Consider the following 16,975-nt stretch of genomic DNA (forward strand, 5'->3'; position numbering starts at 1 on the left):
CATTCCCAAAGCACTGCCACAGGAATCATTCATTTCATTTGATCCTCACACCAGCCCTGCGAGGTAGGCAGTATCATTACCTCTCTTCCCACACCCTGGTCTGCAGAAATAAGGCACTGTGGCTTTTTCCGTGTGATCTGGCCAATCTTTGCCACAATCACTATTGATATGAAAAATTTTGTTCCAGTAACCCCTACTACGTCTGCTATTTTTTCACTACTTAAAATGTTTTGCAAAGTATCACTGAATGTGCAGGGTCACACAATTGTTACTACCTGTTCTCTGCATGCCAGTTTGGTATTTCAACTCTAGGCTGAGAAATTTATATGATTTATGAGAAATACCTCACTATAATAGGGAACCCCACACAGAAAAGCAAATCAAAATTAGAAGATTACATGTGAATATATGGATTAGATCAAGGAAATACTTATAAAAGCCTATATATCTCTTCAGATGGTCTGGCCCTGACAAGCTTCTTCTTTGACTGTCCTTAGTATACATCAGCATTCATATTAATACTGTTTACTGTTCTGAAAAGAGAAGCTCCAGAGAGCACTTTTGACATTTAGTGACTTTGGACTCCAATTAAGTATACTTCTCTATACCTATTGCTTAGGGTTCATGTGGCCAACAGTAATATTTTCAGTCCATTTCACTCTGGTGAAGCATATTGCCTTAAGTAAAGATTTTGTACCATATTATAAGTAGATTGATAAGCAAATATTAGTTTCTATAACATCAATTTAAAAACATCACTTAAAAATGTTATATTGTTTAATGTAAACTATATGTTAAATGCATCTCTATCTATGTCCATAAATATAAAAGAAGAAATTTTAATAGTCTGAAGAATTTTGATTCTCAACTCCAAGCTAACTCCTCTGAGAAACTAGGTAGGAAGGGGAGTGGAAAGGGGTGAGAGCATGTGCACATACGTGTTTTACGTGTGTCTGTGTCCTGTGCTCGCCAGTGGGAATATGTCTGAATATATCAGTTCCCGAACACAGTATTAACAAGGCCAATGTTCAAGGCTCAGTGCCCCCAATTACTCCAGCATGAAAACCCACAACAGGTCTTTATGACTTGAATTTTTAGCATCATTCCCAGCTTCATTTAGGTCCTTAATGTCTCGCTTTGTTCCTTTATTTCCTTGTCCCTATTTTAAATGTATGCTATCGTGTTATAGTTTTTAAGTACTCTTGTAAACAATTTTAAATCCTTTTTGGACCAACAAAGAATACAAATATGTACCCGTACAGGTGTACATTTCACAACCACGGACTAAACCACTAACCTCAGCCAACAGCACTGTCAAACCATGTGCCTGTTGGCCCCACAGAGATTAGAGAACTCCCTGACTCAGTTCAAGGATCACAGCTGCTGGAAATCCTCAGAGCCCCAGTTCCAGCTGAGAGTGAAAAAAAAAATGTGTAAAAGAAAGGAGATTAAAGGGACTTCCCTGGTGGTCCAGTAGTAAAGAATCTGCCTTCCAATGCAGGGGACTCAGGTTCGATCCCTAGTAGGGGAATTAAGATCCCACATGCTGGGGGCAACTAAGCCCGCATGCCACAACTACTGAGCCCGCGCGCTACAACGAGAGAGCTCGTGTGCCGCCAACTACACAGCCCACAAGCGTTGGAGCCCACGCGCCAAAACCAGAGAGAGAAAACCCGCACGGCACAACTAGAGAGAAGGCCGCATGTCTCAACAAAGATCCTGTGTGCCACAACTAAGACATGATGCAGCCAAAAAAAAAAAAAAAAAAAAAGGAGATTAAAATTATAAAAACTATTTCTCATCCTTTCATACTAAAAGTATTTTTTAATTATACATATTATCTCATGGATAATAGCTTCATATAAAACAGTAAACTACATTTTCAGCATTAATACTTCACAGTTCAAGAGAAAAAATTTTTTGCTTTAAACTTCCAAATTATACTACTCCAACAAATCTTTCTATCTTTGCTTTTCTGGTTATTGTTTTAGTTAGTTCAGTCAGTTTTCTCATTTTACTTTATCTTTTTAAACATCATATGGATTGAAAATTACTGAAATTATTCTACTTAAAATGAAAACTACTTGGTCATTTTCATTTTGTCTTCTTTAAAATGCATTCAGGCAAACTCTCTGAACCTTAAGCTCTGATACATTCAGTCTGGTGAGTTTTTAGACATTCTTCCTAAGTTACGCAGTCGCTGCTTCAGTTACCCTATGTTCCCCTTTACTTCTCCCTAATCACAGCCTACAGCCAGGGTGAGAGGAATGATAAACAAACTGATTAATGAAAGCTTGTTAGATGAGAAAATTTAATTTTCAGATAATACTAAATTAACAAGCTCTGACAGCCTCATTCCTGCCTACGGCCAACCCTCTCTGCATACTCAAATGTTAAGGCTGCCAATAGCGTGACCTCAAGCTGGGAGGCAGGGGTGAGGGGCTGACAACTTTATAATGTGGCCAAAACAAAATAGGTACTTACAAGAGCTACTTTCATTTGCTCCTGAAATTCCCTTTCTTGGGTCTGAAACTTCTTAGTCAGTTCCTGCTCTTTGCTGGCCAGCTCCTCTTCATGAAGCTTCTGTAATTTTGCAATTTGTTCTGAGGATTTCTGAAACGCAACCAAATAGTTAAAGTGAGACACCCAGAATAAAATATGTTAACTCTACAACTAAATAATACTTCATTATAATCAAGTTAATAGCTTCTTAAGAGGAAAAATTGGAACATATTTCCCACATAAATCAAAAGTCACCAAACTCTTGAGAGTTAAAAGAAAAACCAATAAAGTGTTGCTCCTCATTTAAGACAAAGAGAGCTGCAGCTGCAATGGTCAGTTCCTATGGGGTTGAAGCTCCAATTCCACATCATACAAAGATGTTCCCCACCAATCAGGATAGGGAAGCACAGTAGGAGGAATAAGGATGCTCTCAGAAAGGGCACTCCACCATGGTCAAGGTGTTGTGGCTACACCCATCTATTTATGCCTAGCTTTCCAGGCATGTACTACTACTTATTAAAAAGTATTGGGCTTCCCTGGTGGCGCAGTGGTTGAGAATCTGCCTGCTAATGCAGGGGACACGGGTTTGAGCCCTGGTCTGGGAAGATCCCACATGCCGCAGAGCAACTAGGCCCGTGAGCCACAACTACTGAGCCTGCGCGTCTGGAGCCTGTGCTCCACAACAAGAGAGGCCGCGATAGTGAGAGGCCCGCGTACCGCGACGAAGAGTGGCCCCCGCTTGCCACAACTAGAGAAAGCCCTTGCACAGAAACAAAGACCCAACACAGCCATAAATAAATTAATTTATTTATTAAAAAAAAAAAGTATTGGGCTTCCCTGGTGGCGCAGTGGTTGAGAGTCCGCCTGCCGATGCAGGGGACACGGGTTCGTGCCCCGGTCCGGGAAGATCCCACATGCCGCGGAGCGGCTGGGCCCGTGAGCCATGGCCGCTGAGCCTGCGCATCCGGAGCCTGTGCTCCGCGACGGGAGAGGCCACAACAGTGAGAGGCCCGCGTACCGCAAAAAAAAAAAAAAAGTATTGTCCTTGTTCTTTCTTGAATAGGAGGACTCAATCTTATAAAAATGTCAAATCACCCTAAATAAATTCAAAAATTTAATATAATCAAATAAAACAATATGAGGGAAGGCCCACTGGACAAAATAAACATGCAAGAATAGCTGATCTCTTCTGAAAAATAAGAATAACAAGGAGAGGCTACCAAATAGTAGAACATTATAAAACTAAAACATATTATAAAACTGGTATTAGTGTAATACCAGCACATAGTCAGACAAAGCAGTGGAACAGCACAGAGAATCCAGAAGGCCCATACATAGCACTACAATAATTTAGTATGTAATAAAGGTAGTATGGCATGTCAGAAGGGAAAACATGGGCTATTAAAGAAATGATTTGAAGGCTACTAGGTAGTCATTTGGAAAAAATTTAAGTTGGATCCCTACCTCACTCCTCACACTAAATAAATTTCAGTTGGATCAAAGATTTAACCATAAAAAATGAAAACATAAAAGTGTTAGATGAGAGGGCTCCCCTGGTGGCGCAGTGGTTAAGAATCCGCCTGCCAATGCAGGGGACACGGGCTCGAGCCCTGGTCTGGGAAGATCCCACATGCCGCGGAGCAACTAAGCCCGTGCACCACAACTACTGACCCTGGGCTCTAGAGCCCGTGAGCCACAAGTACAGAAGCCTGCACACCTAGAGCCCATGCTCTGCAACAAGAGAAGCCACCATAGTGAGAGGCCTGTGCACCACAACAAAGAGTAGCCCCCGTTCACCTCAATTGGAGAAAAGCCCGTGCACAGCAATGAAGACCCAACACAGCCAAACACAAATAAAATAAAATAAATTAATTAAAAAAAAAAAAAACTTGGTATGATGGAAGGCAAAGTTATCAGGTCTGGGGATGGAGAAATGGGAAGATGTTGGTCAAAGGATACAAAAGAAAAAAAAAAGTGTTAGATGAGAAAAATAAAAAAAAATTTTTCATCTCAACTGAGAATGTGTTTTTAAAGCAGAACAAAATCCAGATAGCATTTAAGGAAAAGAAAACTTTCTGCATGGCCAAAAAAAAACCCAAAACAAAAGCAAATCATAAACAAAGACAACAAATAACAAACTGAGAAAATTATTTGGATAAACGCACCTTATATCCAATGGCTAATTCTTACTATAGGTAAAAAGCTTCTACAAATCAGAAAAAGACCAACAGCCCAAGAGGAAAATGAATCAAGGATCTGATCGGGCGACTCAAAAAGGAAAACTATAAATTCCTGTAAACATACAAAAACATGTTTGTCATACTGGTAAGAGACATGCATATTAAAACTACAGGACTTCCCTGGTGGCGCAGTGGTTAAGAATCCGCCTTCCAATGCAGGGGACATGGGTTCGAGCCCTGGTCCGGGAAGATTCCACATGCCGCGGAGCAACTAAGCCCATGCGCCACAACTATTGAGCCTGCTCTCTAGAGCCCGTGAGCCACAACTACTGAGCCCACGTGCTACAACTGCTGAAGCCCAAGTGCCTAGAGCCCATGCTCCACAACAAGAGAAGCCACTGCAGTGAGAAGCCCACGTGCACCGCAATGAAGAGTAGCCCCTGCTCAACACAACTTGAGAAAAGCCCACGCGCAGCAATGAAGACCCAATGCAGCCAAAAATAAATAAATAAATAAATTTATTAAAAAAAAAACTGCAATGATGTCATTATTTTAACTTAGCTTGGAAAGATAAAAACATTCAGGTAATACCATCTTTGTGAGGGGGGGAACATATTCTAATACATTGCTCATGAGTATAAACTGTCCTCCACTGAGCTGGTAGCAACTATGCAATAATTATAAATATACGTAATTTTTTCCTAGAGTCCACTTCTAGGAATCTATTCTAAAGAAACACAGATGTGAGCAAATACGATAAGGATATTCACAATTTCCAACAGTAAAAACTGAAAGCCTAAATATCCATCAGCAGAAGACTGATTAAATTATGAGCTATTCATACAATGAAGTCCTGAGCAGTCTTTAAAACAAATGGGGCATCATTATCAACTCAATAATAAAGAACAACCTCCAAGACAGATTATTAAGTGGAAAAGCAAAATACAGATCAGTAAAAATAACATGCCATCTTTTGTGTTTAAAAAATAAATAAATAAAGAGACTCCCGCGGTGGTCCAGTGGTTAAGAATCCACCTTCCAATGCAGGGGATGTGGGTTTGATCCCTGGACAGGGAACTAAGATCCCATATGCCGCGGGGCAACTAAGCTCACGTGCCGCGACTACTGAGCCTGCGCGCTCGCGCGCCACAACTAGAGAAAAGTCTGCGCACCACGACAGAAGATCCCACACGCCACAATGAAGATCCCATGTGCTTCAAGTAAGACCCAATGTAGCCAAATAAATAACTTAGTTAATTAATTAAAGAGAGGATTAGAAAACATAAGAGAGAAATTATATGCAGAGACTATCTCTGGGAAGTATAGCCAAAAAGGTACACATTCATTTCTCTATCAAAGTGCTTTTTTCCTATAATCTAAACATCACGAAATGATCAAGGTCTCAAACAAAATACAAATTAACTCTTCTTTACTATCAAAGATGTAGGAAGAGCCTAAGACTTAAGTTTCAACACTGCCGTAGCCCATTTCAATCCAGAATTATTCTTACTTTCATTACATGAATAACCTCCTGTTTCACGTGGCCTAATTCTTGTTGAAGTCTGTTACGCTCCTCCTCACTTGTTTTTTCAATGGCTTTTATTTGCTCCTCCATTTCTGCTTTCATTTTTCTCCGTGCTTCTTCTGTTTTTTGGGCTGTACTCAAGGCTTTTTCAAGTTCCTCAAAAGCTATAATGAAAACAGCAGAAAACAAGTATCTCAAGAAATACTATCATTGAGCTAAAGTGTTTTACATTCAATTTATGGGAACTAAGAGCAGCAGTAGCAGAAGAGGTTAAAAAACTCACCACTGTTTTAAGCCAAGAGATATTTGAGTAGTTAAAAGCCACAGAAATGTCCAGTCACTGAAAGCAATTTGTCATTGAGTTCTGGATTCAGATCTTAAGATTGCTCATATGAACTTAAGCTCAGAAGTTAGAAAAAATATTAGAAAAAATATTAAATTACTAAAGATTGCCCACTCTCCCCACAAGTGTCCTTATGGATAGTAAATTCAAAGAAATGAAGACTTGTACCTACTTCTGTAGTATATAATTCCAATTGCTTTTTTGTTTGTGATGCAGTTCTTATCTAATTATCTAATTGTTATCAATTATCTAATAATTATGTAATTATTATCAATAATTAGGTAATACTATTATATACTCACTAGGACATTTTTAAGAATGAAAAAATTATTCTTTGACTAATCTTACTTTTAAAAACCTCTTAACCATATGATAACAGCAGGGTTTTTTTTTTTAATATTTACTGTCTGAATCACATATTTTAACAATGTATTTTGATATGAAACCTACTACTGTGTAAGTTTCGAATTAGTGTAGTTAACTAGAAAGAAATCTTTACCTGATTCAACATGTATAAAAAGGCACTACCAGCAGGGAGTTCTTGGGTGAAATAAGAATTCAGGCCCTTAATAAACAATCATCTAGGCTAGAGTAGTAAGATCTTTAAGGACACAGCTCATCTAGTATCAAACAAAGTCATATATGATGGGTGCAAGAGCTGGGTAACTTTACACCAAAATATATATGTGTGTGTTTATGTATATTTGTGTGTATATGCATGTGTGTGTATGTATGTTTGTGTGCACTGCATATGTGTGCAAACATACACTTTCCCTCTCTCTCCCCTTCTTTCTCTCTCTACTGACAGAACAGTAGCCTGTGAAAATCCTACGGCTATTATCATCCTAGACTATTTCCTTTAGTCCTCACAGACTAGAAGACACCAGACTTCCCTTTACCAAACAGACGAACTATAAATAAAACATCAATTTTCAAGATGGGTTTTAATCCTTTTAAGAAACATATATCCAGAGGTGACAGTTCATTGACATGTGTAGTATTTTCACTCCCAGTGGTATAAGAAATGTGGAACTTCAACCTATGATATCTCATTTAGAAGCCCCTTTATTAACCACAATTTGACTTAACAGACAGTGGTTTGGGCAAAGGAATTGCATATCTGAAGCAAACACGTATTCTAAAGCATTTTCTTAATGATGAACTGTAGTAGGTACAGAAAAAGGCAAGAGAAAGGCTGAATTCTGGTAACAACCAAGAAACACAACTTATTTTGCTCACTACGTTAAAAAACAAAACAAAACAAAACAAAAACACTTCTCTGGCAACCATGTTTTTGATATTAAAAAAATCTACCCAATTTATTCATTTTATATGCACAAAGTATAAAACTATAGTTCAAATAAGGTCTAAATTTCAAAGGCATATTAATTAGCTGAAATTATTTTTAAAGATTCCTACTCCAACTTTATTGATATTTGCCTGCAAACACCAAGATGATAATCCTTAGACATAAATATGTTGGTAAATAAAGTATTTAAAGGGAAATGCTCTTTGTTTTAGTTAGATATTCTTTTCCTATAAATTCTGGTGTCGAGCATTACGAAGCTCCTCTTGGTAGGAATAAGAAATTAGTTTCCTAATGGAGTAAACTGATCAATTACGGGAAAGAAATTCTGTAGCAGAGTGCTTACTGCTTAGTTTGAGCTGAAGGTTTAAATCTGGGAAAGAAAAACATGGAAAAATGGAATGACGATATTTTAAAATGCTTATTAGATGTCATCACAATCTTTTCCTTACTGCTAATATTTGGCATGTAAGATTGCACTTACATTAGCACTTCTAAGCACTTCACAGAAATATCTTAAATCAGGCTCTAGAGAACCTGAAAATAGTTTTGATATTCTTCCAGCAAGACAGTTTTAAATGAAAAACTTTTGTCAATTAAGCAAAATAAAACAAAACTGTACACAGTCAATACCAAGTGAATTTTCATTGTTTTCTTTAAATTCCAGAATCCGATATAGTATAAAAATAGATGTAGTGCTCTCACTTTCTCAAATAACAAAAAAATCTATGCCACAAAGTTCCTATTTGGATATAATTTTCCAATAGTTAACTTTTCTAACCATACTCAGTAAATTTTAGTATATTCTCCTATATTATATTCTAATTTTAGTGTTTAATCCTCCAAAATAGCTTTCCTAAGTCACTTGATTATCCATCATATAATGATTAAGGTAGGACAGATCTGGTTCCAAAGTTCTTTTCATCTAAATTTAATCCTTTCTTCCTACCTTCTGCCACCTTGTCAGAGAACCATATAATTTTATACCTAAAAAGACACCTTTGAGATGTCCTCATTCAAATGTAACAACTGAGTCATCCAACTTTGCCTTTAGATGATAAATCAACTTAAATAGGATTTAAGGAACAATCCTTACCTTGCATTATTTTTTAAAACCAAGAATGCTGACATTGATCAAACTCAGCTGAGCAATAATATACCTTACTAAACCAGAATTTCTGAACCAATCAATTACTGATGGCTTCTAACTCTCAACAAAATGCAGCATGTTATTATACCTCTGACAGACATACAAAAACTCACTGCTTTCCACCTCCATCTTGCTTTATGAAAATGTTAAGTCCCCCCAAAATAAAATAAAATTTTAAAGAGGCAATAAAACACATTTCTATATCCACATACAGAAAACTTATTTCAAACCCACTCTACACTCTACCACAAATGAAGCCACTTCCTTACAGGAAGTCTGCATCCAACGAGTCCCATTTCAATGTTCAAGGAGGATATACTGAGAGCTTACTTACTAACCAGAAACATCTCACCTTCTGATCTTGCAACCACTAGACATAGTAAAGTGGTGTCCTTAGCCTATAATATTCTCAAGTGAATTCCCCACTCTTTCCAAAATGAAACTATGCTAGGATTTTAATGTTGAGTACTAAAGAAGTATGTTCTGAATGTCTACATAATTTGTCTTCCAATTACCAACACAGGATAAGTGAGTGGGGAGAAAGAAAGCGTGCATCAGCCCCAGCTGACAAGTCTTCTGCCAACATGCAAGAGTGCACAGAGAAACCATGGTCACAGCACACACCAACAGGAAGGCTAAGCACGAACTGCCGCCAAGTGTTGCAAGAACACGTTGTGTTCTTCCAAAGCAAAATTCAATGTATCTCAGGCAATTTTTGCTTTAAAAAAAAAAAAAAACTGCAAATATTTCTAGAAAAAATTGAATGTACCTTAAGAATGGTCCTCTATCAGTTAAGAAAAAACACAGGGCAGACCTTTTATTGCTGGCTCATCACTTTCCCCTTCAGATGAGGTTTACTCACATCCATGGGAATTATGAAAATGGACAAATGCTCACTATATGAGTTACATGAGAAAGGTTGGCAATCTACAGCTCAATAATCCAACCATTCATTCATCATATATTTATTAGATGTTTGACATCTGCCAAGCATATGTTAGGCATTGGGTGATATAAAGAAAATATTTCACAAAAAGACAGTTGAAGTAATAAGGCAGGCGGGGGTGGGGGGGTGAGGTGTATAAAAGAACTAATCCTCAGGCTAAGCTAGGAAGAATTTGCTTTTGCCACTTCACTGTCTTTCCCCCTCCTCATCCTCGATGTCCTAACCAATCATAATAAATAACAAATGCCGGAATTCTGAGATTCTAGGCAGCATTACTGTTTTGTTGCACTGTCCCAGGGGACACTTTACTGTAAAAATAACAAGACCCACTCTACTCCCCCTGCAGGGAAGAAGCAAAGAGGCAGAAATGTGGAAAGGCTGCCACCTCTAGATTAACTAAGAAGCTGATTAATAACATCAAGAATTAATAAGTAAGCCAGTGCTTATTTCTTTATCCCAGCAAAAAAGCTGCTAAAATGCATGTGATATAAAACCAAAAAAACACAACTAGTACTATGAAATGAATGAAATGCAAATTAACAGAAAAAAACAACACAAAGATTTATCAGAATTCCCATCCAATCATCAAGTGTCTTTTGTGAATAAAAGGAAAAGTCTAGAGCAGCAGTTTTCAAAGTGTGGTCCACAAATCCTAGGGTCATGAGACCCTTTCTGTGACCCTATCACAACAGATTGAATGTAGAAACAGGCATGAAAATACAGCTATCTTCTATTAAGCCAAACAATAAGATAAGCAAAAATGTAAAGCAATGCCATTCTTCACACTAAATTGTGTTTTGGGAAATATGGGTAATTTTCATAAAAGTATTCAATACTTACATGTAATAGGTTTATAATTGTTATTTTAAAATGAACTTTTAAAAAATTTCTTAGTTTTAATTTCTAATATAATAAATATCAATCCATATAACCCACACAAACAAATACTCTTTGGAAACCTCAGTAAGCTTTAAGAGTGTAAGGAGATCCCTGTGATTAAAAAGTTTGAAAACCACTGGTCTAGAGTTTACATAAATGAAAATAAAATAATGCTACCACCTAGTGGCATAAACCAGATATTGCAATACTTGGGGCCTTCAGAAATTTAATAGTTGGGGCCTTCAGAAATTAAATATCACATGTGCAATGGAAATCTACTTTTCAAGCCACTTCCCAAAATACATAACAGGATTCACTCTAAGGATTAACTATGCTTTGACCTTTAAAATTTTTACAGATCTATCCAAATTTCATGCACTCCTTACATTAACCATGCAAATTTACTATCAAATACTTTGAAAACATCAGGATGATCTTGAAAAATATTAGGCTAAAGCTAAGTAAATTTAATTAAATGGAAAATATGATTGTGTAGCAAAGAAATGTGTTCCTCTAGTTGCTGGTGCTTTCCAGTAACAGTGACATTGCCAGGGACATAAATAAGTGCAGGCTGATAATGACTTTCTAAAGGTATGTATGTACAGCTACTATTGTAGAAATATATCAAGCACCTACAAATACACGACTATGAAATAAAAAACTTATATTAAATTAAAATCTAATTCCATTTAAAATAATGAAATTTTCCATCAGGTGTTCATTCAGTGCCAAAATGTGTACATACTACTCACCTAACATGGCATACTTAAATTCAACTTTAATTCATACTCTTTTGCCTGAGAAACATGGAATTTTCTTTGTAAAGCTTATTCAAAGTACCCATGATAAGAAAAAACAGCCCTTACCCCAGTCCTGTTCATACAAGGCTTGGGAAAGGCACCATGATTCACTTATTGGCATGTGTGGATGCACAAAAATAAGATGTTTTGTGAGACTTAAGACTCCAAGAAAACTCTGTTACATAAATTATCAACAACTAACAAAGCACTTAAATACACATGTGATTTTTGTGTGTTATACAAATATGCATAAATCTTATACATTATTTAAAAATAAACTCTATCTTAAAGGGTCCTTCAAATAAATGTTCCACTGAATGTCTTTGGTATATCAGGTTTATACTATACAAATGAAAAAGAAACTTATTTCCTGCACAAACACAACATGACAATAAAAAAGCAAAGAATGTTGTGAGTTACTCTACATTTTAAAATGCAGACAATCATAAAACACAGAACTTCAGCAAAACAGGGTACATGAAATGGAAACAGGTTTTACAAAAGTCAGTGTGCTCTGGAAACTTTCCTAATCTGAGCAGAATATTTTATGCATTTTGCACAGTTGTAGGCAAGAACATTTTAAGGACGGGGTGTTAATACTATGATATGGGTTCTTTTTTGTAATGGCTATATTTAAATCTCTTAAAGGTAATTAACAAAAAAGACTAAAAGTCTATGGGGAAGACTTTATCCAGAGAAAAAATTCAAGGATGGAATAAGCTGTATTACAAAGTTGTTACAGTATTATTCAGAATAGTGAAAGTAGAAAATAATCTAGGTGCTGATCAACAGGGAGATGGTTAATGATGTACATGCATTCTGACAAAGCCATTAAAATGTTAGTACTTTAGCAACATGTAAAACTACTCCTAATATAATGCTAAATAAAGAAAAAGGAGCATACAAAATTATATGGACAATTATGATTACAATCGTATAAAATAAGGATTGAGAAAAAACTGGAAGTGTATTGAAACAACAGCAACGTGCTTTCATTTTCTCTATTTTCCAATTTTTGGGTAATACACTACATTAATGATTAGCCAGCTACTCTACCTCCTATCCTAGGTAAAACATACACACACATGCACACAAAGAATACCCAAGATCTAGCGTGAACTTTAGCAGCATTAACATTCTGCACCGGTGCTGCATTGAAGAGGTAATATTCTAGACAATTAGTAATAGTACCTAGTACCTAAAAAAGTACCATCACATACTTAAGCTGAATCACCAGAATTCTCCAAATTTAAAATCTGGTTACTTGAAGATATGACCATCTGTTTTTAAGTAACACCTAGAAAGGAATACTATCAACAGTTGTAGTAAAATGGTTGTAACAAATATATTTATTTTTGGTTTTCTTTATTCACTGAAATAATTTTAACAAAAGTGCTATAGTATTGTACTTCAGAAAACATGCCTACCAGTTCCACTGTAGAGCAGAATAAGTACTACAAGCTGATACAGCATCAAGTAGGCAGGTTACCATATTCCCATAGTCTTGGTATTTTATGACAGTATTATTCTTTTTAAAATCAGAGACACTCAGATTTCCTTTGTCCTCCAACATAAGAGAATCATCACAGTTTGTCTAGAAAAACTATGAGAAGCAGTGCAATAGACTGTTTTCTAAGAAAAGTAGTGAGGAATGTATTTGAGCCACATTTTGATCTCCAGAATAAGTGAGCCCCCAAAAGTAGCCATTTGTCTACTAATATCCACATGTCAAGAACTGCTAAATATATGAGTTAAATTTTTTACAATCAAAAATGCATTAGGAGAGTTCAGATCCTTTGATAATTATTTTATGTAGACACATTTACTTCTAAAAACCTTAACAACCACAAACTTTAATGTTAGTGTTTCCTTCACATGGCCAGCTCTTACGTGTTTTTTAGCCTTTGAATTTTAAATCTAAGAAAGAAACATTTAACAGAGCAGTTGAATTCTCCAAGAGCCAAATGATGTTTATAAAAATTTATGAAAACTCTATTTCCTTTACAAAGACCTTTTCTCACTTTTAGTACCAAATTGGGACTTTTCTGTCAATTGGCAAATGCATTTTATATTTGAACTAAGAATCACATTATATTAGAACAATTCTGTTCAGACTCAACTAAAGCCATTAGATGAAATTCAGTTGATGCACAAAACTAACTTTCATTATAGATTTAAAGGGCAACATCTTCAATATGGAATCAGTCTGTTACAACTTTCTATCATAAACCTCAATAATTATGACTACAAATATAATTTTGAAAATATCTATAAAAGCACTCATAACTGTGTTATCCAAAGACTTTCCAAAATAAATATATCTATTAAATAACTGTAAATCTTAATTCTCTTTAAGTATTTATTAACTTTAAATATTTTGACAGTATTAACAGATAAGTTTCTCAACTTATAGGCTATGAAATATTACAAAAATATAGTTTTATAAAAATCACATTTAAAGACAAAATACGTAAGAGGTACAATCTACCACGCATAAAATAAATATGGTACAAAGATATATTGTACAGCACAAGAAATACAGCCAATGTTTTGTAATAACTATAAATGGAGTATAACCTTTAAAAATTGTGAATCACTATGTGGTACAGCTGAAACTTACGTAATATTGTACATCAACTATACCTCAATTGTAGAAATAAATAAATAAAGACAAAATACATCTGTGCTTGGAGAAGCAAGAGAAGGAAGGCTGTATTACAAAAGAGTTGACTGGAACAGCAGCCTGGGAAATTTTTATCCTACATATGAATTAACTGTATATTTTGTCTGCCTTTTCATCATGTGCCCCTTTTTACTTGTTATTCATGGGTTTCTACCTCCTCACAAGATGCATCTCAATTTTAAAAGGAAATGTAATCCCTGACCGGCATTATTTTCTCTCAGCTGGCTACAAGAGTCAACAAAAGCAGTCTTAAAAATGAAAAGGCTTGACATGAGAAGCTGAGACTTTGCATTAGGTTTTCTGCTCACGGAAAGCAAACCTGTTTAACAGCATCTCACGAGTCTCCAGCTGCTTCAGCAAAGTCTTTAGAGATTATAATCTGAGAGATTCTACCCATTAATGCTCTCTGAAGGGAAATCTTAGGCTTTTGGGGAGCACATTTCTAAATTTCCCAGCCACTTGTCAATAAAACAACTATAAGGAGATGAGGAGATATTTACGAGCACAACCAACTGCCTCTCTCATCCAGACCCATTCCTTTCCTTAAACCTTACAATCTGGTTTCTAAAATAACTTCTGAAACTGCATCCTGGGAATCAAATCCTCATGCAAATTAAAAGACATTTAAAAAAATCTTCATCCTACCTCCCCCACTTTTGGAAATGCCTCCTATATTCCCCCAGAAGCATAAGTATCCGCAATTCCTATGACTTCTCAGGTTACTTTTTCTGTTTTCATTTATGTCTCTTTGCCAAACTCAATATCTCTGTGTTAAGAGCATAGGCTCTGGACTCAAAATGCCCGGATTCAAATCCTGACTATACATTTACTCTCTGTGGGTGAATGTAAGCAAGTTACTTAACTTCTATGTTCCTAGGTTTTCTTGTCTCCTTTCTTATTTGTGAAATGAGGATAATAGTAATACCCAAGTCACAGAAATTTTGAGGATTAAATACAAATACATACACAAGTGAATACGAGCAAAGCATTGATGACAGAGCCTTGCATAAAGTAAATCTGGCTATTAGCAGCAGCAGCCGCTAAGGCTACCACCGCTTCCACTACCAGTAAAACAATCTTTCAGAGAAATCAGCCTCTTCTACAGATCGAACCATAGGCTTCAACCTTAGGCTAACGACTCCTAAAAGATGCTCCGATTTTTTATTTCCAAATTCCTACAGGTCAATTCCATCTGGAAACCTCATGATAGGCCCAAATTCAAAGAATCTAAGCAAATTCACCATTTCATTCTATTCCTCAGTGTCCCCATTTAGACTTCCCATTCTGACTTCACCTGATTCATTCGGCCTCCTAACCTTAAAACTCTGGCGTCATCTTGGACTCCTACTTTTCTTCTGCCCCTCCAAGTTAACTGGATACCAAATTCTGCAAATTTGACTCTTCCTCTCCTTCCCAGACCCACCATCCTAGTCAAGGTGGCCAAAGCTCTCAGTTCCCAAAGCCTGGACTTCTACCCTTGCTTTTAAGTTTGACTTTCCACTTCATTTCGTTTCTACCTACAACACTGGTTTCCATCACATTATGCTTTCCTATTACTGGTTTCCTTGTTTACCAAAGTCTAAACTCAGCTACTCACTTTTACAGACTTTAACAGTCAGTTCCTTCACAATCCAACTTCATTTCCCACTTCAGCAAGAATGGTTTCCAGTTGACACACACCCCCTCTATGGTCACTGGGCCCGTTTATGATCTTAAATGTGAAATATGTGCTGCCCCCATCTCTCTGTTTAGGCCCATTCTATTCATTATCTGAGGCCCAAGTCAACTCACATCCTCACTAACCTGAAGGCACCAGTTCACCCTGCTCTCTCCTCTTTCTAGTATCTCTACTTTCTTTCCGAGCATTATTCAGTATCATACCTTGCTGAATACTGGTCTCTACACTTTACAGTCTAGCATTTATTGGGTCAAAACATAATGCAGTTATGTATAACACTGAATTATTCCATCAGTCTCTTAAAAAGCAGACTACATCTTATACTTTTTATTTACCCTAGAGCATCCAAATGGTAGCAGTTATTTAATATGTACCATGCTGTGCCTACTTGGGGAGTTTCAAAGTTGTAAACCTGAATTTTGATAGTCTAAGGCAGTGGCCAGCAAACATTTTCTATAAGAGGCCAGATAATAAATACTTCAGGCTTTGCAGGGCTATACATAAACAGGCCAGGCATGGGCTGCATTTTACCCATAGGCCATAATTTACCAACCCCTGCCTCTTCCGAAGAACAGTCCACAGTGTCTTTATAAAGAGTCTCTACAGTTAAACATTTCTATCCATATTTAACTAATTTTTCTAAATGTTGGCTGGTCAAGCACTTTACATGATTTTTGATTTCTAACATAAAACAAGTAACCCCTGAGTTCTTACCAGCTCTTTCAGATTTTTCTTTCTGTTCCCGTAATTCCTCTCCCTGGCTAGTCATCTGCTTGATGTGACTACGAAGTTGGGCAATTTCTTCTTCTTTGATTTCCAGGGTTTCATGCATCTGACGTTTTGTCTCTGCTATTACCATCCCCTAAACAGAAGTGCAGACTCTAAAGCGTTTGCGTAACAAAACTGCATTATCAATAGCACATATCAAACTTACTTTAAAGGGCAGAAAACATAATGTCTCTTACTAAGTACAGCATACGAAT

General features: G+C 36.5%; 1 protein-coding gene across 7 annotated transcripts in view; it reads right to left on the reverse strand.

The window, feature by feature from the left end:
* GOLGA4 (golgin A4) overlaps nt 1–16,975 on the reverse strand; it is a 105,139-nt gene that overhangs the window by 35,906 nt on the left and 52,258 nt on the right. For all 7 annotated transcript variants that reach the window (XR_007479676.1, XR_007479675.1, XR_007479674.1 and 4 more), the window contains 3 exons: nt 16,707–16,854; nt 6,193–6,371; nt 2,485–2,613 (listed from right to left, as the gene is read on the reverse strand). Coding sequence is in view for 3 of the 7 variants with exons in the window: in XM_049715838.1 (XP_049571795.1) it covers nt 2,485–2,613; nt 6,193–6,371; nt 16,707–16,854 (456 nt within the window). In the remaining 4 variants the exon portion in view is untranslated. The remainder of the gene's footprint in view (nt 1–2,484; nt 2,614–6,192; nt 6,372–16,706; nt 16,855–16,975) is intronic.

Source organism: Orcinus orca, chromosome 10, assembly GCF_937001465.1.
Source record: "Orcinus orca chromosome 10, mOrcOrc1.1, whole genome shotgun sequence".
In the NCBI taxonomy this organism is placed as follows: domain Eukaryota; kingdom Metazoa; phylum Chordata; class Mammalia; order Artiodactyla; family Delphinidae; genus Orcinus; species Orcinus orca.